The sequence below is a fragment of the Carlito syrichta genome, unplaced genomic scaffold, assembly GCF_000164805.1.
Source record: "Carlito syrichta isolate Samal-C Ts95f unplaced genomic scaffold, Tarsius_syrichta-2.0.1 Scaffold289800, whole genome shotgun sequence".
In the NCBI taxonomy this organism is placed as follows: domain Eukaryota; kingdom Metazoa; phylum Chordata; class Mammalia; order Primates; family Tarsiidae; genus Carlito; species Carlito syrichta.
This window is the reverse complement of record NW_007233896.1, coordinates 20,003-47,622: the sequence shown is the minus strand read 5'-3', so window position 1 is coordinate 47,622 and position 27,620 is coordinate 20,003. Positions and strand designations below refer to the sequence as shown.

At 44.8% G+C, this 27,620-nt stretch overlaps 1 protein-coding gene across 1 annotated transcript in view; it reads right to left on the bottom strand.

Annotated features, from left to right (window-relative positions):
- Positions 1 to 27,620, bottom strand: part of TRIO (trio Rho guanine nucleotide exchange factor) — a gene marked incomplete at its 5' end in the record, with an annotated part of 131,255 nt that overhangs the window by 86,247 nt on the left and 17,388 nt on the right. The window contains 6 exons of the mRNA XM_008054359.1: positions 4,427 to 4,670; positions 17,517 to 17,616; positions 18,196 to 18,338; positions 22,070 to 22,171; positions 24,404 to 24,594; positions 26,407 to 26,518. Of these exons, the coding sequence (XP_008052550.1) occupies positions 4,427 to 4,670; positions 17,517 to 17,616; positions 18,196 to 18,338; positions 22,070 to 22,171; positions 24,404 to 24,594; positions 26,407 to 26,518 (892 nt within the window). The remainder of the gene's footprint in view (positions 1 to 4,426; positions 4,671 to 17,516; positions 17,617 to 18,195; positions 18,339 to 22,069; positions 22,172 to 24,403; positions 24,595 to 26,406; positions 26,519 to 27,620) is intronic.

Below are 27,620 nucleotides of genomic sequence, written 5' to 3'. Positions count from 1 at the left end.
GTATAAGGCAGAGGGGACATTTTGAATCAGAGTCCACGGAAATATAAACATTTCTGGTATTTTTGCCTATTTTCTGTGACCAAGACTAAGTTAATAAACAGAAAAAGTAACAAGTTTTACAAGATAGTGAGAGGCAAAAACCATTCGTACTTACTGAGAGATTAAAGGCGATGACGTGAGCAGGGGAGTGCCAGGGAGAAGGGGGATCAGTGGGTCTCAGCCGATTGCACCTGAGACCATGGGGGCACAATCACAAATCTCCACACCCAGCCCCAGCCCCAGCGAGTGTGAGGTAATGGCAGACGGCATAAACCACAGACACAATAAGACTGGTTGAGCACAAGGATTTGCTGAATCCTTATTCCATTTTCATACACTCAGTGTCTGTTTAATTCATGACTAAGATCCTGTGAGAAAGGAGGAATGTGAGTCAGAGCAGGACCGGAAGGAGCCATCAAACACCAAGACTGGCTGTCTACAGAGAATGCCTGAACTGCCGTCTTCCAAAGCAAACTTTTCCCACATAATAGAGAGCTTTTTTTTTTTAAGAGACAGGGCCTCACTATGTTACTCAGGCTGGTCTTAAACTCCTGGGCTCAAAAGCAATCCTCCTCCCACCTAGGCCTCCTGAGCAGCAAACAGCTGAGATTATAGGCGCGAGTCATGGTGCATGGCCACAAAATAAAAAGCATTTTTCAATGGAATAATGTTCACAGTGAGTCTAGTTTCAGTCACAAAATATGTCCTTAAAAAAATAAATCATGCCACCAAATTTCTTGTTCATTTTATATAAATTATATTTTTATCCTATCCCTTAATCACTGTAAGGAAATATACTGCATAAAAGAAAACTGGTCCTCATGAATTTCAAGTATTCTCATTGTCCAACAGACTTCCAAGTCTAGGAAAGCTTTGAAACCACTAGGCAAACTGAGGACCACTTATGGTGAATGTTGGGTCCTTTTTGTCTGATCTGAGTATTCATAACCTTATTGCAATCCTTAAAATAGTTTATTGTTCACAAGCAAATAAACAGACATTTGACCTTATAGGTGTGTTTTTTACATTTGAAGCTTATGGAAATTTATGGAAGAATAAGTTGGACCAGGGTGTTATGAAAAAATCACTGAGGCACTAAGGCTGAGAAAATCTAGACACTAGAGATGAGTGAATATGCTTCTTCTCACTGTCTGGAAGGTCAGAGCAGTAAGAATTGGAGAGCTTTAAGAAACTAACTTGAAGATTAACAGCAAATGAGGAGGGACAAACACATAAAGGCTGTTCTGTAATGTCCATGAGTTTGAAGTGTGGGAGAGGCAAGACAGCTTGCTCATCTGATATTGCCAAAAGAGTCCCAGTCAGTCACAAGAAGGACACATGTCACAGTTTGTGAGAGACAGAGGCACGTGTAACTTGCTTACCACCATATCCCTCAAGTCCAGAATGGTTCTAATAATGAAAACGGGCTCAAAAGGAGTTAGCGGATGGGTGGATGCATGCGGATGTGAGCACCGGCAGGCCGGCATGTGTTGAGGTTGCACCAAGGGTGAAGGCAGTGCCCCTCTTCACACAGAGGGCAGGAAGAAGGGGAAGGGGGAAGGTGGGCTGAGCAGAAGCAAAGCCAAGGTCTCCTGCTTCCCAGGTGGCATAGGCCTCTCGCTCCCTGAGTCCCTCTGGTTTTGAACTCCCCTCCTAAATCCTCATCCCTTGTTGCTCAACTTTTCGATGATGGACTCTGTCTCCTAGGCAGAGATGCTGGTCAAGTTGCCTGACTTCCTGGACGTGGACACGGATAGGATTTTCTGTCACAGGATCATCAAAAAACCCAAGGGTGGATTTCCCTCCACTACTGTGCTGTCCATCACTGCCTTGGTTCTAACACTATAAGGGAACACATAATCTTAGAGAGTTTTCCAAAAGTTTCCTTGCAATACAGGATATAAGAGAGGGCGGGGAACATGTGTGTACAAGAAAAAGAATGGAAAAACAAGATACAATTCTGAGCCCCTAGCCACTGGCTGCCATTAGTTCACAATAGTTCTTGTTCCTTGAAAAAATACCTTCTTGGTCAACCCTCATTGGAGGGTTTGTGAGGGGCAGGGAGAACCTTTCCAGGCAGGACAATGCCAAAGAATACCAGAGAAGAAACCAAAATGGAAGTTCAACTTAGCAACAAGCAAAAACCCAGCCTCCACTGAAGTTTTCAGGTCACACCACATGTGATGCTTACCTAGTTCTCTCCCTTTGGCTAGCCCGCAATTGTGAACACCAGGAAGTTAGGAACACACCACAGGAAAGGTATAAGCATGAAGAGATCTTTCAGAACAAGCGTCATTTGCAGCACACAAGTTCACCAGGGTTCCTCTAGACTAACTTGAGGAAAAAAGTTGTTTTTAACTTTTCAACACACGCTCAAGGACTTACCTATATGATACAACTTTAGCGACATTCTGGCAGTAGGTGCAAAGACAGCCCAACCCAGATCCCTACCTAAACTCCAGTGCCACGTTGGGGAAGCCCACCGCTGCTCCACACACGCACACACAGTTTTGCAAGAAATGGCAGTGGACACCTTTGGTTTTTGGCCCAAATCTGAAAATTCTCTTGCCTCTCTCTTCAAATTCCTGGAGAAATAGTAGCCTAATTCTTCCTGTTTCTTACCAATGTGACACTAAACTCTATGTAGGCCAAGGGATCTGGAACAGGGTCAGGCCTGCAATTACGGATAAACACTCATCAGTGGCTGCATCCTGTGCAGCTTCACTTAGCTCAGCGGAATGATGAGCCCTCGCCGGGTGGCCTGCAAAAAGTGTCATGGCGAATGCATGGGAGAAGAAGCAACTGGAATGCTCCAACTTAAAATAAAAGAAACCGAATATGGCAGAATAATGATGTTCTCTCCAGAAGGAAAAACAAACTGCATACCCCCAAATCTGGAAAAACTGTCAGCTTGCCAGTATTGCAGAAAAATGAAGATGGTGGTGCAGTGTGGTTCAAAACCTATAAACTCTTACCCAATTGGTGCTTTCCTAGAAAGTTCAGACCAAGCTGGGCTTGGTGGCTCAGCCTGTAATCCTGCACTTTGGGAGGCTTAGGTGAATGGATTGCCTGAGCCGTGGGTTCGAGACCCGCCTGGGCAACTTGGCGAGACCTCATCTCCACAATAAATAAAAAATTAGCCAGGCGTGGTAGCACACGCCTGTAATTCCAGCTACTTGGAAGGCTGAGGCGGAAGGATCGCTGGAGCCCAGCAGGTCGAGGCTGCGGTGGCCAGGAGCATGCCACTGCACTCCAGTCTGGGTGACAGAGTGAGACTTCAACTCAAAAAAAAAAAAAGGAAGTTCAGACCAGTGTTTTTTAAAAGAACTTAAAGTCCCAAATTGGCTTTTCACTGAGACGAATGAAACCAGCACTGTCCAACAGAAACACAATACAAGTTGCATGCAGAATTAAACAATTTATAGCAGCTGTATTTTAAAAAGCAACAAGAATGGGTAAATTAATTTTAGTAGCTTGTTTTAACACTCTGAAATACATGATCATTTCAATAAGGAATGGCTACAAAATGACTACATACTCTTTCTCACACTAAAAATTCAGTTCTGCCTCGTATCTGCAGAGCCTCTCAGACTGGCCCAGCCCGTCTCGAGTGTTCATCCATCAGCCACATTTGTCTAGTGGCTACCATGGTGGACGTCCGGGATAGAGACTCTTGGTCCCGCTGTAGGAACCTGTTATTGTTCCAGCTAGATACACACAAAAGCAGTCCTGCTCTGGGCATCTGTATCTGAAGGAGTCACCCAAGGAGGCCAGCTGCTGTTCTGTCCATGAGCCTGTTATGTCAGGCACAGAGCCCAATCTCTCCCAGGGTCTGATTTGATTCCCTCCCCACGAAGGCAGCTTTGGAACTGGGGTATCCTGAGATACTTTTGTTTACACAGCTATAAGATTGGAGTGGTTAAATGCTCAGGGCCTGCATGTCTGATTTTCTAGAACTTATCACTCACAAAACAGTCCACAATGTGAAGACCTGACTGATGAGACACTGAACTCAGTTCCATCTGCTCTCCCCTCACCTATGTCCAGCATCACCTGGAGGACAGCAGGGTCCTCTCTTTCTTCTCCATTTATGAATGACACTGGCCCAAAAGAACAGCCCCCTACTTCTTCTCTAAACTGATGTCCTATCTTCTTATACCACCTTGGAAGTGAGGAGATCATTTGTTACTTCTGAGTAAGAGGTGAAATCCTCATTTCCACTGCAGCTGCTGATGGACTAGAGACGCCCTGTGAGTTGGTGACAATGCAGGGGAGGCACGGTTGATAAGAAGGACCACACACAGGAACAGGCAGCCAAGACGTGGAGACCAAAGGCTCCAGTGCCATTTCCAGTGGCATTCGCCGCCTACACCCTACTGACTCCTACCTTTGTGGTTGAAGATGCCTTCCATCTCCATGCTGCTTCTGGAGTGGGCGATGCACAGAGAGCCGCAAGGGACCAGACCTTCTGCCGCTGGGGAGCGGTCAGTGGTTCGCACCAGACACCAGTCAGGCTTGTCATGCGGCCGCTCCAAAACCTCCACAGTCTGGCCGCGGCGGATCGTTAGCTCGTTGCTGTTGCAGGCAGTGAAGTCGTGGATCACCACTGTCAGCTCACAGCCACCAGAGAGCTGAGGAGGGGCAGAGGAAAAGAGGACAGGTCAGCCAGCGCGAGTCGTGGGACCTTCAGGTGGGGCTGGAAGCTCAGCAGGAAGCCACCTTCCCTTCTGCAGGGAAAGCCTCACCAGCCCCCTGAGCGCGGGCTCTGTGGCTGTGCCAGCCCTTTACTTCCATTTGGAGTCACGCACACAGCTGTGCACTTTTTCACATTCAGACGTGTGATTATGATTTTCTAAGGGTTTCACTGTCAGAATTGAATGTGATTTTTCATAAGCTTCCACATTTTTTGTATCTGAGGTATTCTATCTCCTGCCTCAAGTAGTGCTGTGCTTGAAGGTTATTTGGGGATTATTGTGAAATATGGTAATAAAATGAGATAAAGTTCTGTTCCAAATTTCCGTTTTGACCTGGTGTTGGAGCATTCCGTGCTTTGGAGTATGTGGTGTCTTCAGGCACCACTAGGATCAGGAAAGAAGCAACCACAAAAGCAGGGGTGAAAAGCAGTGGGCTCATGGCTCAGAAATGGGGTACAAAGCACAACTCTGTCTCTTCAGAACCCATTAGAAACTCCCTCCCATGCCTCTAGCCTTCTCCATGGTGTGCTACCATGGCTTCTGCCCTCGGGTAGTCCTTTCAAGCTCTCCCTGCTCCTGGCTTCGAAATGCCATGGCACAGGGTCTGCAGACCCTGGCTTGCTTCCTGCATGCCGTAGGTTTTCTGGCCAACCCACGTTTGCTTGTGCTGTTCTTCAACCTGAAACTCCTTTCGTTTCCCTCATATCTCTATGCTCACTCTCATTTCTGCCTATGGAAACTCAACCAATCCTTGGTCCTTAGAAGCCCATCCACAAATTCCACAGGGGCACATACTCCACAATCTCTGCTTGTAAAACAAGAGCTCGGCCTTTTCACGACTGTCTGCTTTATATTGCCTGAACTGTGGAGTCTCTCCCTCAGTGAGCTCCTTGGGGACAGGGCTCATATGCTCATTAACGTCTCTCCTACTCAAGAATCTAGTGACCGGCTTCCTGTCTCCGAACAGTTCTGGACTCTGTCTTTCCAGTTTCTCCACTGTCCCTGCGAGGGCTCTTCAACAACACACTCACACTGGCTACTCCCAGGCATGCATCCCAGGCGGCAGACCCAGGCCTCTAGTTCTTGCTGGGCAATGGGATGTTTCCCTCGTCCTCCAATGCAGAATCTAGAATGTGACTCATGATGTCCCCCCCATCCCAATCTGTGTAACTTCTGGTGTTGCCTTTTGGGTAAGGTATCACCCTCAATTCACCCAAGCTTAATAAAAAACTCACTTTTCCCCTCCAAATGCTGCTGAGCAGGTGTTGGGGCAGTTCTCCCAACACTTCCTCTCCCACCACACCAATCACTCCACTGGGCTTCGTGGAGGCCTCCTGAGCAGCCTTCCTGATGGACTTCAAGTCTTCCTTCCAAGTCATCTAAACTTCCCTGTCAGGTGGCCTTTTCAAAACGTGGATCCTCCTAGTCAAACATGTCATCCTCCTATTCAAAAGCCTTATACACAAATCCCTTAGCATAAGGCTCAAAGCTCCCATAATCTTGTCCCCGCCACCCACCCACCTTCCCATGCCTGTTTCTGCCTTGTGAGAGAGTCTGCCTACATGTAGCCTATGTTATCCCTCTTGCTTGGTGCCCTCACTTCCCCAGTTGGTCTATGCTAGGTCCCCAGTCCCCTCTGAGAAGTCTCTCCTGTACCTGCCCCCTGAAGCACCTCAACTCTGAAACAAGCCATGTCTTGAGTCATACATGTGCATCTGCCCTCATCACAGCAAGCAGGTTGCTCCACCCTTCTGTGAACTTGCCATATCTGGACCATGAGGACAGAGGTGGGGCCAGTCATAGTTGCTGCTGAGCCCCCAGTGCCGACAAGGGCAGGCACACAGTTTGTATAATAATTGTATCCTGCTAGTATTCAATTATTTGTTGAAGTAAAACAGATAAAATATGTTTTATCTCTAAAAATGAAGGCATTGCATTTGAAAAACCGAAATGAAACCTGACTTTTCCTCTGTGATTTCAGGAGGTCACTCTGCCTGTGCTCAAACTGCAATATGCCCAGTATTCCATTGTCACTTAAAGGGCATTAGCACACGGACATCTGTATAGACCATAAGTACAGAAGAGCTACCACTGGGTGGTTGCAGTCTGCTGTGGTGAGAGGAGGAAAGGAGGGAAGGGCCGGCCTCACTCTGGGAAACATCCTGTTTCAGAGAGCCCACTGGGCACAAATCCATGCCCCAAGAACTGGGACTCAGCATCCCATCATGCTCTGGGGCCGCCTGCCCATGCTGAGGACTGTCTGGAGGCCTCTGTCAAGCTCTGTGCTGTTGACCACCCTCCTAAGAGCCTATCTTTTAAGGGAAAGTTTGGATATTCAGAATAGGAAACATATGTGCCCTAGACAACCACAAAGAGCAAATTAAACAAAATTCTTCCACAGTGAAGCACAAATATCGACAAAGCAAATCAGCTTTGCTAGACCACAAAGACAATTTTATATATGTCTAATCCCATTCTAAATTTTAGAAATGTCTCTGTGGAAAAACCATGCTACATTTTACACATGATAATGTTAAAAGACCAAAAGTCGAGGCCCAACCTGGAAAATAACTTTCCTGATAGAACCTCACTCATGGAATGGTTAGTCTTGTAACAAGGGGGAGGAATGCTTCCTTCTCCAGGGGACACAGGACAGTCAACAGGCCCTGACACAGAGTCCAGCTTGACACTGGCCCCTGGACCTGCACTTCCCAGGCCTCTGGGCCCTGCAGGAGTTCTCCCATGACGCCACTGTCCCCCCCCCCCCCACCGAATCCATGCATATGTGAAGAAGCCCCCACCAGCTTTCCTGACATTTCTCCAGCAGCCCCCACTCCCAGGCCCTGGGAAGTGCACTATGTCATCACCTGCCCTTTGCCTGCCTCATTCTCCAGGGACTTATTCATCTTCTAGACTGCTCAAAGCTAGGCTGAGGGTGGGGGAAGGGTGGGAAGGGGAGAGAGGGGCTGCCCAGGAGGAGAATTCAGCTAGACTTTAATTCTGGCACTGAGGTTTTAGCCCCTTAGAGTAATCAAAAACTATTGGAAACATCTGTGTACTTGACAGAGCATAAAAATACAAATCAAGCCTGTTCTGCCAAAGAATCATACACTAGTTAAAATTCCTTTTTACAGGCTTTTGAGAACTTAAGAAAATCCAATACCAGAAAAATATTTCAAACAGTGCTACAATTATCATTAATAAAAAAAAAAAAAAAAAAAAAAGAAAACCCTCTTATCTCCCAATAAATCAACTGGCTCTCCCCATAGGAAGAGAGAGGAGCCACACCACTAAGGGCAGGATTAAATGGTTGTTTTCTAGTTCAGGAAGAGCTGTCTCTGGATTTGTGTCAATGTTCACAAATTTAAAGAGAAAAACATCACTTTAAAAATCAGGTTTGCTAATTTAAAAAAACAACTGTTTTTTGTATGAAAGACTTAACAGCAACCATTTTCAGGGCAAATCATTACATCCTTTGAGAAGAGTTAAGCTCTGAACTCATCTCTGGTCACAGGTATGTGAACCTTTAGCAACTACACATGGGATGGAAATCTCATTTTTATGTTTTCCAAAGAAACCATGTCATATCATTGCCTTGCCTAGACCCAGTTAAAGATGGTAAACAACAGACCTGTGGCTGGGGGCTTCTCACACCATGGGCTCAGCCATGGACTTCCCTCACTCCTTAGATCACCCCCCACCATGGTGTACTATAATGAAGCAATTTTATGTGACAAGAACATATCTGGTTCTTAAAGGACAACAGCAACACCTGGTTTGAATTTCAAGCTCTGAGATGAGTTTTGGACAAGTCCTGCCTGAGGAAGCGGGGCCCTTTATGACTGGTGTGGTGGATGATGCAGTCCTAGTTGCAAACAATTCTGCTTCAAGAAACTAAGTCCAATGTGGTAAAGATCAACTGCAGGTGGGTATCTGGCCAACTTTCTGAGAGCATTCAAGAGGAAAGGGGGAATGTGGGCTAATAAAAGCCATTTCCCCTAAAGAACAAAGCCAATCAACTCCTGTGAACAGTCACCTCCTACACCCGCTATAGTTCAGTCATTCAGAAACCTCACAAAAGGGTCTTGTGGTTCTGTGAAGGTTTCACACAGAGTTGGACAAAAAATGATTACTTGGTTAAAGGGACTTAAAGAGTACAGCTCTACTACTGGTGATGGTTACAAAAAAAGGCTACCATAGGCAGCCAGAACAATTTCCCAAATAAATATTATTACACCCCAGGTTCTCACCCGCCCAGGCTTCTCCGCTGGGCAACTTCATGGAGGCTGGAGCTTATCAGCAGACATCCCAACACGAACAACAGGCCACCCATGCTTACACCCACCAACACCAAGGCTGGTTTCCGTAAGGCCAAGTTCAAAGGAGAAGAAGCGTTCACTCAAATCTGCTGCTTAGAGTTTAAAAGAGGACTATTGTGATGGACTCTCACACTGTGAGAACCTAAACATGGTTAAGATGGTAAATTTCATGTTATGCGTTTTTTCTACCACAATTTTTAAAAGGAAAAAAAAACTGAGAAAAAAAACTTTTTCAAAACCAGCAGCTTACCACACTCAACATTTCAGCCAGAAAAGAATCAGTGAACACAATAAATGGGGATGCCAATTCCTCTACTCTGTACTCACACGATCACATGTTGGTTTTCTGATGTGAAAAATAATCTTGAAAGGTTTCCTTGAGTGTGTTATCTACATGAATCAGAATGGAATATTTGCTGTAAAAAAGGCTGAATTTAAAAGATACAGCTAAAAGGGCGAGGCAAATTGGAGAGAGGACAGCTCTTATACGTTAGACTTCAAGGGTGTGCAAAGCCCACCAGGACCAACACGGTATCCCCCCCTCACTTTTAACTAATTGGAATGAGAGATGCCAGAACACACTGAGTGGCCATGCAGGTGGGACTGCAGCGTGCTAATTAAAAGCTCTGCTGGTTGTGAAGTGGGAAAGGGAACAGAGTGGGAAGAAACGAGCAGTTGAAAACCACCTGCCTCACTCTGCGTGGACACCCCCCCCCCACTCTGGAAAACAAGAAACACCTTAGGACGCTTTAATGCAAGGAAAACTATTTGCTGCATTTCCCGAGTGACCAAAGCAAACTTTTACTCAGAAAACTTAATTTGAAATGCTCTTCTTGTCTTTCATGGAAGGATGCTGATCTGAAGTCCAATAACCAGCTAACCTTAACACCCTTACCAGGAAAGAATAACAAGAACCAACCACCTGCTTCGAATTTGAATCATTGTCTTCAGCAGCAACCCTGACAATGTAAAAAGCACTGTCAGTGCTCTAATATTTTTATAAACACTTTGAATTTGTTATATTTCTTTTTTTTTTTTTTTCCCTGAGTTGAAGTCTCACTCTGTCGTCCGGCGAGCCTTCTGCTTCAGCCTTCCAAGTAGCTGGAACACAGGCGCACGCTACCTCGCCCAGCTAATTTTTTGATTTATTATAGAGATGAGGTCTTGCCAAGTTGCCCAGATGGGTCTCGAACCCGCGGGCTCAGGCAATCCACTCACCTCAGCCTCCCAAAGGCGCGGGATTACAGGCTGAGCCACCGAGCCCGGCTATTTGTTATATTTCTAAGCAAACTTTTTTTAAAATTTGCTTTTTCTTAGAACTGAGGTTTCTACTTCAGCTTGGGGGATTTTGTTTTTCTGATCAGGTAACTACAGTTATCAAAGACTATATTCATTTTGTGGTTTTATGAGAGTACTTTAAAAACCATCTTAAAAAATACTACAAAAAGCCACAGTCATTTAGGAAAATAGAAAGCAAAAATGAGTAAAAGAAGGAAGCAAATGTCATGTGCAATCCAACACTCGGAGCTCGCCTGAAGACCAGGGTTTTGTCTCCTGTGTTAATTCTTGTGCCCCAAACACCTGTCACAGGAAAGGTACACAGTGGGTGATCAGCACAAGTCTGAGAGTGAATGGGCCTACCTATGAATATTGAAAGGTCGCTGTAGGTGCAAGTGGTCAGCTATTTCAGTAGGATGAAAGATGAATCGCTGGGAAAGTGCTTCAAGCAAGAGCCTCCCTCCTCTGCAGTGACTGTGCCCATTCCACAGTCAGTGTCTTGCTGTCGAGCCACCAGAGTGCCTAAGGTCAGGCACTAAAGTGAGGCCATTCATTCTTAGGACAGCTTCTAGTTCCTAATGAGCACGTTTAGCTCCTACATCCACTGCAACCACAAACGCCCACGTGGGGAAAAGTGAGGCTGATATGGACAGTAATCTGCACCAGCAGTAACAGAGGCCAACAGCCCAAGAGGAGGGAGGAGGAAGTCACTTTTTATAACGAAGACACAGAAATAGATTTATTCGGTGCTCAGAACATGCTAGGCACTGTTCTAAACACATTATACATTTTCAATGATCACAGCCCCATGAGATGGCTGTTATCCTCATTTACAGATGAGAAAACTGGGGCTCAGAGAAGTTAAGTAACTTGCCCAAGATCTTCAGCTGCTGAGGCAGAGAGACCAGAGGTTCTTGTTCTTAACCTCAGTTCTTAGGCACGTTATATACTCTGTGCATTACTATGTTCACTGCTAGAAGAGAAAGACCAACTGAGGCCCAGAGTGCTCAGCCTGAGGAGATTAAAACCATGGACCATCCTGTAGAAAGGTTTCTGAATAACATGACTCAATTTTGTGTTCATGGGGGAGTAAACCTGCCCGAGGTTCCAGGAAACCCAGAGCTTGGGACAGGCTAGGAGGTGAGGCACCTTTTCCCGCTGAGGGGAGGGTGCTGGGCGCACGCTGCTATGTGCAGGCCCAGGGCTCAGCCTCTGCCTGCAGCGCCACTCCGCGCTGGGGTGCCGTGCATGTAGCAGAACACAGGAAGGCAGGAGAAGGCCCCTCAGCGGCTGGACGCAAGTATGTTAAAATAAGATGTGTCTCCTTTCTCAAGACCAGGACTTAAGCCATTTAAAATGCATTGGCATTAATTACTTGACATAGTACCTCGACTCTGCAACATATGTTAGTCCAACCAATCTCCTGTAGTGTAGAATGTCACTTGATAGAAAAAGCTGACTGACTTTTAAACTGTACAGAACCTCATATCCCCAACACAGAGCTGTGGCTTCAACAGAAATCACTGAAACCAGTTATTTTCTTAGATATGTGGATTTCCACATTCATGATGTAAGTATAGTGGGAGTTCATGCAAAGTATCAGTGTCAACTGAATTTTTCACTCCTTACAAATAAGAACTGTAATGCCTTGAGGTCGAAAAGGCAGCTCGCATCAGGGCCATGCTGGCTTGGGTCACCTTTTCAACAGGATACCTCACCTTGTTTCACTGCGTTTTCCATCTTGGCTTCAAAATGTTTTGTTCTACAATACACTACAGTTTGATTTCCACACTTTTGATTTCCCTTGTAATATACATTTTAGTTAAAAGATATAAATTGGCCGGGCTTGGTGGCTCAACCTGTAATCCCAGCGCTTTGGGAGGCCGAGGTGAGTGGATTGCCTGAGCCCGCGGGTCTGAGACCTGCCCGGGCAACTTGGCGAGATCTCATCTCTACAATAAATCAAAAATTAGCCAGGTGTGGTAGTGCACGCCTGTAGTTCCGGCTACTTGGAAGGCTGAGGCAGAAGGATCGCCGGAACCCAGGAGGTCAAGGTTGCGGTGGCCAGAAGCGTGCCACTGCCCTCCAGTCTGGGCGACAGAGTGGGACTCCGACTCAAAGAAAAAAAAAAGATATAAATCACTGACTAATAAGACAGAGAGTGAGAAAAAAACTTTGTGAAGATGTTTCTTTAGTATACTGGAAATACTCAGCTCCAAGTTCAGCTCTAGTGTGAAATAATAAGGTCTAGAAAATGCGAGATGATTAAATGCACATTCTGCCTCTGGCTTTAGTCCTCTGCTGCTGGAAGGCCCCGCTGAGGGCCTCGATCTCTGCAATGTCCCAGGCCTGGCTCGGCACTCTCCTCTCTACCTCAGGGAGGCACACTCAGGACAAATGAGATAAGAATCTGGAATGCACTTCATTTCTTTGGAACCCAAATTCTATTTTCATAAGATCATTTTATCAGCCTAAGTACCATGAATATCAGCAAGAACCAGTGCTAAACTCAATTTTGGAACATAGAGATGGCATATTTTGAAACTGATGTTTTCAAAGTAGGAAATTCGCTCCTGAGGCATGTGGCCGTGTCTGTGGCCAGGCTGAGCAGCTCTGCTGACAGTGCTCCCTGGAAAGAGGGTGTCTCTGGGACCCTCCTTCATAGACTCTTCCTAAACCTTTAGTGCCTCATCTTAGAATGACTAACAGGCCTGGCAGATAACTTTCTTTGCCCTGGCAGATAACTTTCTCTTAAGAATTCTCCAAGAGGCCAAGTTAAAAACATCCCCCCACCTAGTTTCTGCAGTGGAACCAAATTCCATGATAACAACTAACTCATAACAGACATAATAAATTAAGTCAAACAGGCAGAATGTCATTAAGTAACTTCCCTCACCAGATCCATCTGCCTACGTTATCAGAGGATGTTTAAAATTAAAATATGTAGGGCGGAAAGAACCTTGAGACATATGAAAAGTTACCATCACTGGGGTGGGGGGAGGTGTTTCTGGGTAAGCTTAGTTCAGAGAAACAGTGCATTTTAACAAACTGACTCAGGAAAGCCTGTAGTCTCTGATTTTCAAAACATATTCTCTTAAATCATCCACTGACCCTGAAATGTCCTACCAGACAGGCATAAAACGGGAGCTGGCTAAAAGCAAACTTCGCAAAGGCAAGCACACACTGCTGCAGGCACCGCGTAGCACCAACACATGCCCTCCTTCAAGGCCTCATGGGTACCTCCTGTCCAAACTCCAAATTCTGACTTATCGTTAAGTCTCACCCACTGTTTATTCTAATCCCAAATGCAGGTCTCAAGAATTGAAGAAGATAATGGCTGCAGATCTAGTCTCACAGGAAGACATTTCATTCTTTTTTGTGCTTTAGTGCCTATTAAAGACTCACAGTCTCAGCGAGGGGTATTAAAGGAAAATGGCAGGTCCATTTAAAAAAGTAGTTTGGAGTGTCATCCCTTCAAGATGGCTAAAAACCACGAGAACATCTGGGTGAGTGTCACTGGGTGGCAGAATGTTGTCACAAGCTCCACCCTGAAGCATCAGTAAAGAACCTTCCAGAAGCCGGGGAAGAGGAGGAAATGGCTGGCTTGGCAGAAGGCACCCTTCAGGGATTTCTGAGCTCAGAAATGAAGCTCAGAGGCAACACATTAAATGAGGTAAACAGAAATTGGTGAATCATCTTCACAGATAAAATATCTAGTAGGCAGTTCTTTTAAAATTCTCACATCTCAGTAGATTCCTAGGATAAAATCATGCATTTCTGCAAGCCTATTCTTTTCTGTTAGTGATTGATTCTTCTCTCCTTGGGTACAGACATGATGTGCTATATTCCAAGTTCACGTAAGCCCTGTTAGCTGTAACAGAGCTCATCATGCTAGCTTCACTGCTCCTAACGCTGGGATACAGCCTTATTTCTGTAGAATCCCCCTGGGAAATCCAGTCAGCCACACACCTCAAGGGCCAGGGCTGCACTGTGTTAAGGGGAGGTGAGTACCAGCAAAGGAGGTGGGTCCTTCACCTCCTACATGGCAGGATGCCATGAGGACAATGGTTTAAGCTGTTTAAATTTTATTTCTTTATTTTTTGGAGACAGGGTCTCATTCTGGCGCCCAGACTGAAGTGCAGTGGCACGAGTGAAGAGCTGGAGACTCCAGAACCCCTTCCTGGATAGAGGGGACATTTCCAGACTCCCGTTGCTACCCCTTTCTCCATAAACTACCTGGGGACACGAGTCATCCTTGCTTCTCAGATCAACCTGCAAAAGTCTTCATGAACTTTCCAAGCTTAATCTTTACATCTCTCCCTCCTTCCCTCCCTTCCTCTCTCTCTCCCCTCAGCCTCTATTTTTTAAATTAAACTTTGAAACTCATTTGTAGGGTAAATCCAGAGCAGATCCATGAGAGTTTATCTAGTATGAATGTGAATTTGGGGCTTAGTAGTAATTCTCAAGTACAGTCTGCTCAGGAGACCACTTGAGGAGTTACTATTTTGGACTTTTCTTTCAGGTGGCCATCTCATGTAAAGGGACCAGATAGTCACCTTACACAATTTACTAACACTTCTCTAACAAAATGTTTCCAAGCTCAAACTTTATTTCTTTTTTAACCTAAATGGCTATGGGGTGGGACTTCAGGGAGAAATACTATTAGGCACCAAATGTCTGAACATGTCATTTATCTTCTTATTACTACAGGCAAGACACATTTGCTGAATGCTAATACATAGGGCGCTGAACAAAATAAAATGCGACATTATTTTAATTCTCCAGTTCTGTTTCTCTAAGTCCTAGGACCTATTATTTAATGAACTCAAAAAGTAGAATGAAAAAAACTAATTACTCAAACTAGAAGGATTTTGAAAATGAAATCACCGTAGCAGAGGAATATATATATATTTGAGTTGGAGTCTCACTCTGTCGCCCAGACTGGAGCACAGTGGCCGCTCTCGGCCACCGCAGCCTCGACCTGCTGGGCTCCAGTGATCCTTCCGCCTCAGCCTTCCAAGTAGCCAGAATTACAGGCATGCGCTACCACGCCCGGCTGATTTTTTGATTTATTGTAGAGATGAGGTCTCACTGCCCAGGCGGGTCTCGAACCCGTGGGCTCAGGCAATCCATTCACCTCAGCCTCCCAAAGGTGCGGGATTACAGGCTGAGCCACCGAGCCCGACAGGAATATTTAAAAATCTACTTACTTCTATCCTAGAAACAACATTAAATACGGTGAGTTTTTCTCCAAAACCGAGCAAGACAAGGCCAAAGCGTGGGACTATAAGCTGCGCCATTGAAACAACTTCTCAGATATTGCACTCTGTCCTTGGCTTGCAATGATTTTCCAATGACAGCAAGGTCAGTGACCACTGTTCAGTGTCCCTACACACAAGTGGGCTGTGGAAATGATGGGGAAGGAACAGACTCCAATGTCTCACAGTCAGCACCAAGGCCTCATGTAACAAGGCATAGCCTGCATCGAAGGGAGAAACTCAGGATTCCTGAACTGACAGTGACTTAAAGGAAACACCTACTCACTGTCAGTTTTTTAAAAAAAGAATTTGGTTCAACATTCTGGGAATATAATAGAACAAATGTTCATCTCAGTAGAAACAGAAGACTTCACTGAGACACATGTTTCCCACTGGCTTTGTCAGAGGACTTTTTTGGTCTTTTGTCCATTGCGTTAAACCCAGGGTTCCAAACTCTATAGTCAGTTTATTTTGTAGCATTTTTGGATTCTATCAAGGCAAAATCATGAGATACTTCAGGCCATTTCTGAAGAAGACACACCTACACAAACTTTTTTTGATACAGATCAGATCTATCCTCCCAGTGGTCATCACTGTTGCCAATTCTAGGGTACTCTTCTGTGCTGTGCTGTACCTCAAAGTTCTAAGAAGGCACCTCATGGCAACACCCTCTCTTCCATCAGAGCAGCTCCACTCTTACATACTGCTATGAATTCTTATAATTTGAATGTTGCCTTGGCATCCACTCTGAATACAGAGTATGTTGCCCTTTCTCATCCCAGAAGCAAGGCTTGGTAGCCCTCGACACAGTTTCCAGTTCTCCAGCTCCTCTGGTCCTCAGTATGGCCATTCCAGGTATCTGCCTCTTCAACTTCTTCCTGGTGACCACCCACCTATGACAGCTACATTCAGCCTTCTTAACTGGTCCCACCAACCCCCATTTGCCATGTGAGCAGGACAGACATGCCAAGGTGATTACTTCTCAGTTACAGTGTGACCTGAAACTCATGCCTGCTTGGTTTAAACTCATCAATTAAAGCTCTCTGCAGAAAACCTATTTGAATAATGCCTTGGATGCAATAAAGGCATTGGGCCAAGGGACCTCCCCCATTTCTCTACATGCTCCCTGACCTCCTGGTGCATGTGACTGCCAGGCATTCCATGTAACCCCAGGACCTGTAAGTAACAAAGTCTTTATTTCCATCCTGTGTCTTTTCTACTCATTGGAGGGGTGCTGCCCATCTTAAAGATTCTAAATTGTAATGTTTGCATTTTTGCTGTTCTGTGCAGCATTTTATTTTAAATGAGAGGTTTTGCTGCTTAAGAATACAATAAAAAAGGCCAGGCATGGTAGCTCATGAGTGTAATCCTAGCACTTAAGGAGGCCAAGGTGGGAGAATCACTTGTGCCCACGAGTTCAAGACTGGCCTGGGCAACATAGACCTTGACTATATAAAAACAAACAAAAATTAGCTGGGCAATGGTGGCGCATGCAGTGTAGCTCCAGTTATTCAGGAGGCTGAGGCAGAAGGAGCGCCTGAGCCAGGAGGTCCAGGCTGCAGTGAGCCATGATCGTGCCACTGCACTTCAGTCTGGGCGCCAGAATGAGACCCTGTCTCCAAAAAATAAATAAATAAAATTTAAACAGCTTAAACCATTGTCCTCAAACATCCAATAACTGCCAGAGGTAGAATGGAAAGAGTGGAGCAATTTCTCCTAAATCCTCAGGGTTCAAAGGATCCTCTGCCCTACCACCACAGGGTCCTGGCACCACTCCAGGTATACAGAGGTTGCTTAAAAATGTTGTAAGTTATAGACTTGTAAGTTATAGACAGAAGGAGGCTTGTAAGTTATAGACAGAAGGAGGCTGCTTCGAACTGAGACTAGCTGTATCTGCCTTCCCACAGAAAGTGCTAGTGACAGCTCACCTTATCGCTGTCCAGGGTATTCTGGGACGTCCGTGAGGCGATGGAAATTGTATCAGGCTGGCTGCTGCCATCCCCTTGGCTGTCCAGATCCTCTCCATCCCTGGCAGAATAAAGGAACTTTTAATTCCTGACACAGCAGGGCTGGTAGAGGTCATCTATCAGTCCCTGGAGAAGTAACTGATTTGCTTAAAGAGGTGCCTATTAGTCTTCACAACTGCCTGCTACCACTAAGGATGACAGACTGCTCTTTATCAAGCACAGTCTTTTTGCTAGGTGCTGTGCTAAGTATCTAAATATATCTTTCTGCTGAATTCTCACCATAATGAAATATGGTTCATATGATTGTTTCCATGTTGGACCCGAGAAAACAATATCAAATGCCTTATAAACCTGTCCAAGGTCACATGCATGATTTACTCATGTGCACCCAACAGTGCTTGGGGTGGGAAAGAAAAAAATGAGGGATTTGCATACAGTCCTTTGTTTACCTGAAGCTAACGAAGGCTCTTGTCTTGACAAAGCAGTTCTATTACTAAGAATGATGTTCTATCCAAGAGGTAGCTCTAAAAACATATTCCTCAACACGTATGAGCAAACGGTTTTTGAAAAATGGTAAGCTAACACTGTCCTGTTCCTTCCCCATTAAACAAACAGGCATACAGAACCCCCGAGTGCTTACCTCCTGCCCTTCTGCCTGGCTGCCGGGGCTGTCTTGGGGATGTGGATGGGCTCCTTCAGGGCTCCTTTCAGGTGGATTGTCCTTTCCTGGATGACTTCACGGATGTGCTTTATCCAGTCCTGCTTGTTCTCTATGCTGGAAGCCTTGACAAGGTGTAAGAGTCACTCAGGACACAGAAGGGCCCTTCCAGACCCGTTCTAACCACACCCAGGGCTCCTGTGTTCCTCGAGTTTCTCATTTTCAAAATGATTTTGCAGCAGTAAAGGAACCACATCCTGTCTTTAATTCTTCACCAAATAAATGACTATTTAATTTTTTCATCACATCCACTTCTATTTTATAGCACACATATCATTACAGATCTCTGACTATTCTAATATTTGATTGTTCTCCAGCCCCAAGACCTCTTAAGCAACCCTAGGCAGATGAACAAACACAGGGACCTCAGACTAAAACGTCCCGAGGCTATTTAGGCAAAGACTATGCGCTGGTCAGTGGCTAGCACAGCCACGGCAAGAAACTGAACTCATCCCTGCATTCTCGTCACCTTGTCCCATGATTCATGGACAACAGCAGTGGCTGCTCCCCCCACCCCTGGCTGATGCCAGGCCGGCAGCTTCAAGTGCATTCGCGCATTCACTCCCACTAGGATGCTATAGGTAGGCACCTTTGTTGTCTTTGCTTTATAAATGAGGAACCAAAGAATGGACACAATAAGAAATGTGCCCGAGGTCATGAGGCCATCAACTGCCGATCACCTATGCTGGCTTCACTTCAACTCCATTACTACTCTGGAAAAATGTTCTCTGCAAATGATGCAGTTGATACTCAATAAGCATCTGAATGAACGCATATGGCATCACTTTTTCCAGAATTTTTTTTCACTCTGCCTCAAAGGGGTGTTTTTTTCTTTTCTTTTTCTTTTTACATGTTTGGGCCTTACTAACAGTTTCCTAATTTCCTTACAGAAAACGTCAACCTCCTATGATACAAGCATAATTCTCTGTAAATGATTAAATTAATTGTCAGTGGGATCACAGATGAGATCATCAAGGGAGGAGATCTTAACATTTCTCATTGTGTAACATGTTTTTGAAAATAGAAAATCTAAGCCCACAGTGGGAAGAGAAATTAAAATTGATAAGCCTTTTGCCACATAAAGTGTTTTAACTGGAGAGTATTTCTTTAAAGTTACTTAAGCGTAGTGACAAGGAAATAAATGAAGAATAAAGGTAGCCTCCCGCCCCCTCTTCCCAGATCTGAGACAGGACAGCAAATCCAATGTCCTCTGGGGAAGGGGGCAGGAAGAGGCAGAGTGACCAAGGAGCAAGGGTCTGTGTGCAAAGTGTCTCAGAAGAGAAAACTTTAAACTACAAATCTGGGCCGGACATGGTGGCTCAAGCCTATAATCCCAGCACTTTGGGAAGCAGAGGCGAGAAGGTTGCCTGAGGCCAGGGTTTGAAACCAGCATCGGCAACTTGGTGAGCCCTCATCTCTACAATAATTAAAAAAAAAAATTAGTCGGGTGTGGTAGCACACACCTGTAGTTACAGCTAACTTGAAAGGTTGAGGCGGAAGGATCCTCTGACCTTAGCAGGTCAAGGCTGCAGTGGCTGTGAACGTGCCACTGCACTCCAACCCAGGCAACAGTGAGACTCTGACTCAAAAAAACCCCAAAAGAAACAACTACAAATCTGTTGGAATTTAAATGCCTGATTGCAAATATTTGGAAGGTTAAACAAAGAGAAGTACCTGCAAAAGAACACTTGTAAACAAGTGAGGAAAACTGTTAATATGGCTCAGAAGGAGAGAAAATTCTCATGCAAACTGATTGTTGCATTTATGAAGAGTGATTCTCCTAACCTTAAAGAAATTAAACAAGGAAAAAAGCAATGTCAATGTTTCAGGAATAGTAAGAGAAAGGGAACTCAGCTAAAGTAAAGAAAAGGTCCTCCGTGGCTAAGAGGTAGGAATAATTTGTTTCATACTCTTGGGAGTCTCAATCTGTTTAAGGAAGGAATTAGAAATAAAATTCTCCTTTCCAGACTCTGGAAGCAAAAAAGACCAAAATTGTGTTTTACGACTACTAGCACATCACCATCATTGTCAATACCACCACTACCATCACCACCATTGTCTACACCCTCACCACCACCATCTACACCACCAAACACCTCCACCACCCCTACCTACCACCAAAAATTGAGACCATGATCTCCATCAAAACCATCACCATCCCCACCATCTATACCCTCACAACCACCACCTAAACCCTCACCACCACCACCTACCCCAACAAACACCCCCACCTCCTATACCACTGCCATCATCTAGACCACCAGTACCATCTCTGCTTCCCCATCTGCACCCTCACTCCCATCTGTTTTCACCACTGTCACCATCCTCACCACCATCCTCACCACCTCTACCGACATTGTCATTACACCACCATCTCCATCACCTACGCCACTACCACCAGCACCATCTCTGAGTAATGAGGACATCACTTCCTTTTGTCTCTCCTTGAAAGTCAAAGAGATATTACCCAAAGCTCCCTAGGAAGTTTTCACCTGGTAAAGCCTGCAGGAAGTCTCATTCTTCAATTTACCATGAGCATTTAATTATGTCCTAAATGGAAACAGACCACATCTGGCTAAAATATCTGGCACTGTTTCTTAGAAGCACCTTTTGGCATCTGCCACTGTAGCTTATCTGGATAAATTGTTTATATCAGTTGGAAGTTTTAGGGTCATGAGTATACTTTTACAGTTCATACCTTAGAAAAAACATCAGTTATTTAAATTTAGTTATCAGTGCAATTTTATTGTACAGGGCTTCATGCAGTACTAACAAGAACACACTGGGTCGGTAATCACATATTCACTGCAAAGCAATCCACTGTCTACATGTGAATACAGGTCTTAGGAACACAATGGCTTTCTCTAAAGAAAGGCTCTAAGGAGTGATGTATAGATGAGTAGCTCAGAGTTGCTGGATACCAGAGAGCTATGAAAAGGTATGCAAGAGATTCTAGAGGTGACACACAAGTTCACACACCAGCGTCCCATTACACTCTGGCTCATCTCCCAACAGTCTACAAATCTTGGCTGTACCTTCCTCAAACATCCCAAAGCTGCTCATGATCTTTCCAGATGGCTCAAAAGGACAGTTCCACCTGTATTTTACTCAACACAGAGGAGGGAAGTACATAAGACAGTCTTAGAGCTCTTTATCACTCCCAGGGGAAGTTAGTACAATCAACACAGAGTTCAAATCAAATACTTAAAGATGCTTTCATACCCAAAAGACTATATACCCTAAAGCACCCTGAGCACTTTTGAATTTTAAATCTTCACAGTATCAAACCCTGTCTCTGATAACCATCTCCCTTTGTCTCTGCCCCCAAACGAATCAGCCACAGAGCTGAGGACCCCGTAAGGACTCCTGGCATGGCTGGCCTTGACTTCCCATCAAAGGCCCTCACAAATGCACCAGGTGACTTTTTCCTTTGGAAACTCAAAGTCAAATGTGCAGTGAGAGTTGTTGGTCAGTATCTCACTCCTCCTACCTCAAATTCCAGCACCTTTTATAAAATAGACTAATTCTAAGGCTGGAATAATGGGAGATGTTTAAAAAGACCTCCTTCATGTGCTCCTTTAGGAGGCAAGTACAAGTTTAGCTCAAGTTATTTCACCACCAGAACACCAAACTGAATTTATTTCACTATTGTTTTTGTGGCAGTCACCAAACTGAACAGAACACACACACAAACAAATAACATACAAAAACAGTATGCTTCAACAACAGGAGAGAAAGAATGGATAGCCACAACCCATTTTTCACACAGCACACTCTCAGCTTCAGATGAACATACCTTGAGGACAATTTTATTATCTGAAGTGGGCGTTCTTCCCACCCACAGTGCAAACTTGCAAGGATCTCCTTCAACATGTTCTGTGACGCCCAACTCTGAGGTCTGGATAAAAAGACATTACATAATTAGGTGATAGCAAAATTCTGGCAGGATGTAGAACTGAGAACAAGAAACAGTTCTTTTTACTTGTGGTCATGCTAGGTTTTAATAACATAGTTCCTTTATAGTGATGGGTAATCTTAGATTTCATTTCAGTTAAAATGAGGAAACTTTGTTCTGAGGCCACAGATGACTGGTTTTGGCCTCCACTTCCTCTGAGTCCTCTACTGGAGAGTCCAATGTCAGTCAACTTGCAAAGAATCCAGAGGAGGGAATCCAAAACATCCGAAAATCTTCTATCTGGAAAATCCAGATTTGACTATTTTAATCTTAGAAGCAACAAGATGAGTCTTTCCTCATTACCAAAGGGCTGCCACATGAATTTTCAACATTAATGATGTCGCTTCACAGAAGGCAAGTGATGTTTTAACAGCTTAGTTACTTTCCAGCTTCTTTATTTGATAGCACCAAATTTTAGTATTCCATCAAGTGCTGGGAGACAAGATTCCTCTCTGTGATATACACAGAACATGGACGGGTCCAGATGAAGGGTGACCTCTTCATGCCTCCCCCACAGTTGTTTCCCCTAATGCAGTCTCCCCCCAGCAAAGGAAGTGATTCATAATCCAGACTTCGGAGGTGGCCTCTGAGGGAATCTTAACTTTTAAAAGATAAATTAAGTGAAGATGTATCGGCTGCTAAAACAGACAAGCTTGGTCTCTAAAGGCAGATTAAAGCCAGCGAGTGAAATTACTAGCCAGAAATGTTGCATTTTTTTCTTTCCAGTCAGAATGTGACCTAAAATGATGTCAGACCAGCTGTGGGCCAAAAGACAATCTCAAACAGGATGCAAGCCAATGAAAATGGTATGAAAACCGTTAGCTGGAACCTGCGAATTCCGGATTATTATTAAGCTGATTTCCATACTCAGAGATATTTTATTACCTTGGGCGTTTCATTAATATATGGACATCATAAAAAGTGTAATGTATAAGTTGTCCAAATCGCGAACATTTGTGAGAGATCTGCCATAAAGAGACCCAACTTTTTGGCATTGTCTATTCTTTCTGGGACAGTGATTTCTCTGTAGTCTCACCCAATCTTCCCCTCTGCCGGCCCTGCCTGGCAATTCTGCATGGACAGCTCTTTGAGATGACCTCCCCAAGGAAGATGGCACAGTGGACCCGGGTGGTACGCCAGTCTTGGGCTTTCCAGAGAGTGGATGTGTCGTTTCATAAAGAGGCTGGTTAGGCTGGCTCGTGGCCACAAAATGGCACTAGGTATTTTTCTTGCCATGAGGTGCCCTCTCCTTTAACGACAGGTTAAAGAATTAATTCAGATGCATCTGGCAAGCACTCCACAGAGGCTGTATCCACAGAGGCGGGCCATGCAGCTTTCAAACTTTCTTTTTGCTTAAATACATTTTCTCTAACAATGACATTTTGCTCTTACAAAGAGCCACACATTTATTTGTGCAATTACTTTTCAGAAATTTATTATTTATTTTTTATTTTTTGAGTTGGAGTCTCACTCCATCCTCCAGACTGGAGTGCAGTGGTACGCTCCCAGCCACCGCAGCCTCGACCCGCTGGGCTCCGGCGATCCTTCCGCCTCAGCCTTCCAAGTAGCCGGAACTACAGGCGCGTGCTACCACGCCCGGCTAATTTTTTTATTTATTGTAGAGATGAGGTCTCGCCAAGTTGCCCAGGTGGGTCTCAAACCCGTGGGCTCAGGCAATCCACTCACCTCAGCCTCCCAAAGCGCTGGGATTACAGGCTGAGCCACCGAGTTTAGCTAGAACTTTTATTTTTTAATGGAGAAAAAAATCGTCATCATGCAAAGCCTACAGTGAATTACCCAGTAAGGCTGCTTCAATATATTCCAATGTTTATGGGTGAAAAATTCATTATAGTGATATGGGAGCTTAGGTAGTCATAGTCTGATATGATCAATTTATTTTTAAAGTCTAAGGCACACAGGAGAGAAAAGATTTAAATTCACTTATAAAATGTTTTCTTAGCCTGTAGTTACATGACATGAGATTTCCTAAGCCTATGGAATGTCAGAGCGCCCTCTAGTGGATGCAGGGGTGGCAAGGAATTTCACTGAAGAGGAAATGTTACATTTTAGGGTCGAGTGGGAAGTTAAACTGAAGACAGCAAACGATTTTCTCTACCTACAAAAGGACTGCAGTTGTTTACTTTTAGACTTATGATTATGAACACCCATACTTACAAATAATTTGCTTTTGTAAAGGTATTTGCTTCTCCCACTGGAATCTTTCACTTCTTTGCTGAACACCAAGGACATTTCAAAAAGGAAGAGATGCCGCTCCCGACCCTTCCGGATTAAGGTTTTTGGGTCCCACACTTGGAAGGATTCCTGCAGGATGAGTTCTCCCTGAGACTCAATGTTTTCATCAAACCCTACAATGTGAAAAAAGTAGGCAAGTCAATTTAAAAGAAAACATTTAAAAAAATTATGTACAAGAAAGCCTTGTTACTATTTCAATAGTTGGAAAATTCCCATGAGACCAACCTCGGATCAGTTTCCCACCTGACTCTTGTCTCCATACCACCGACCTACCCAATTTATCAAAAGATAATAGTTCCTGAGACGCTACTTCGCATACATTTTACCTTGTCCAAGGACATTCAGTGATTCCTCATGGCTTTATTCTTTAAGTTGTAGCCCCCTCCGTGGGCCTTCACACCACTTGGGATTTGCTCTGATTCCTTACTTCTCTTTGGCCCTCTCCCACAGCATCCCACCACAGGAACCTCCTCCTCCTTCTCCTCCTCCTTCCAGAATGCTCCCTGACTCTCCTCTAAGATCCCAGCCACATCGTACCTTGGTCTAGATTCTCTTTGCTTCCTCAGCCTAGGGAACAGACATTCCCAGACATTCCATTCAGTTCCAGAACCTGTTCTGGTCTTGCTTCTTGGGGACGTGCCCAGCTGCCCATCCCTGGTGATCTCTCCCTCCTCTGAGTGTAACACTCTGCATGTGAACTGCCACACTCTGGCCACAGACCGGCCTTCACTGCTGCTACTCTCTTCGCTGAAGTGGCTGGCTTTATCACCGGGGCTAATGTGTTACCTAGGCAGAGGCCTCCTGTGGTCTCCCAACTTCCACCCCTTCTTCTCTCACAGCACAGTGTGCTCCGTTCTTTAGGCCTCTTCACAGCTAGGAGCAGTTGGGCGCCCATGCTCGAAGCAAGTGAGGACAGCAATGTGTTCCACTGGAGTCTCTGCCTGCCTGGAGGTTACCTCCCTGACCTACTTCCCCACTTCCAGCTAGATGGAACTTTGGTGTGGTCAGGAAACAGCCTGGACTGAGCCAATCAGGACAGAATCTAGGATGGAGAGAAACTGGCTGGAAAACAGCCTGAGTTCTTGAAGACATCATGAAGAGCTGCCATACTGGCACAGCATTTGACAGCAGAGAAAGGAAAACTGATCCTGCTTGTGCTCTGAGTGTTGGGTCTCTTACACCCGGCAGCACCTAGGCTCTAACTGATATATGGCTCAATGTCACCCACAATGACGACACAGGCTAGCAGAAGCATTTGAAGGAGAATTATTTCTTATACATAGTTCTATGTAACGTGACAAGAGCAACTTTGCAACACAGAGAAAGCTTTCTTAAACAGGGGCATTTATGGGAATTCTGAATACTACAATAATTTTTAAACATAGTTATCTAACTTTCTCTTTACCACATTATACACCAAACTCAACTGCACAAGATACTTGCTTGTGCAGTTGAATTTGGTGTACAGTGTGGTAAAGAGAAAGCCGGGTGTAAGAGACCTATGGCATATGGTCCCTATGGCATTCAAGGCTCTAGCAAGTGACACACTGGATAGAGACGGGAAAGCATAAGCTCTTTTAAGGATTTTACAGTCTTGGCGTAATCCAACCATCCATCTACCTACCCATCTAACAGTGAGACCAGGTAGCCTAAGGTAAGTGCCACAAAGTGCCATCAGGACGTAGAGTGGCTGTTTTCCAATTAGGGGAAAAGAAAAGACTTTCGATGAGGTAGAAGCATTTTATGTGGTCCTTAAGAAAAGTAATGACACCAATTCTTTTAAAAAGAAGACATTCACATCTAAGCTCTCAATCACCAAACAGAGAGGCATAAAGCCGAGATTTTTAGGGGTCGGGAAACTCATCTATAAACAGTGCCAGTGAAAATCCTGCAAATGCATGCTGGGGTCGTGGCGAGTCTTTTACCTTCCAGCATGCTGAGGTGCATGGCATCGTTGGCCCGCTTTGGCACACTGAGCATCACCTCCAGGCCATCTTTAATCTCCCCTTTTCCTTCCTCACAGCATGTCAGCAGCTCCTGTTAACAATCAAGACCAGGGATGGGGTAAAGACTGTGGTGTGTTCTGCCAGCAAGACCTTGGCAGAAATGAAGGAGTCTATGAAAACCCAATGTCTTCAGGATAAAAAGAGACTGTGACCCACTGGGCATACACTCTTACAGAAATGAATTACTGCCTCTTTATCCAAGCGACTGTGTTGGTCCTGCTAACATCAGGCCATGAGAGTAAAGCAAATGCAGTCACACAGTTGAAGATGAAATTAGTATACCTGTTAATGATCAAGCCTCAAAAATGATAACTAAAAATATGTAATTAGTCTGTAAGCCATGATCAGTTACTGGTTACAGCTGATGGCCATGCCAGAGTTCAACTGTATACTTCCCCCACAATCCCAGCATGACTCTTAACCCTGGTGCCATTAATGTAATACTCCATCTAATCCAAAAAACCAAACCACGCACCAGGAACAGTAACACTGCATGAGTGCCCAAAGTCAAGTACATTTCCTTTGTGTGTAGGATGTTTAGAAAAGCTCTGATGGTTGAATTGTACCTCCCTGAGGAGCCCTATGTATGTAATTACATCTCAGAGCTATTTACAGGAACATCTGTTATTAAATGAATGATAGCAGGGACAAGAAGTTCAGATTCCAGAGCTCCAAGATATTTCCTTATGGTGTGTTCGTGATTATGATCAGCCAATAACAGCAACAGCAGTTTGTGTCCTGGCTGTCAACAAAAGAGGGCCCTGATGCTGCCGCCAGCTCTGGTCTCACACTGGATGGTCTAGAGTCCCTCATCATCCAATGGGCACCTTCACTCATGACCAGATGGTGTTTATCTCTCATTCTGAGAAGCCTGGCACAAACTGTTTTTACAAATGCAATGTACTGAGACAAATATCTTCACTGGCAGGAACCTTTCTTGTTGGGGAGCATAATGTAGCTTATTTTCTCCTAAAGAATCTCTGGGCAGAATAAGGTAAGGTTCATAACTTAAGCACCAGCTTAGTAGAGCCACATATTCGAAACAAAATCCCTACATCTTAAGGACACCAAGAGGTAAACGGCCTTTGCAGAATTGGAAAGCAAAGGGCAAATCTAGATATAAACAAATTAGC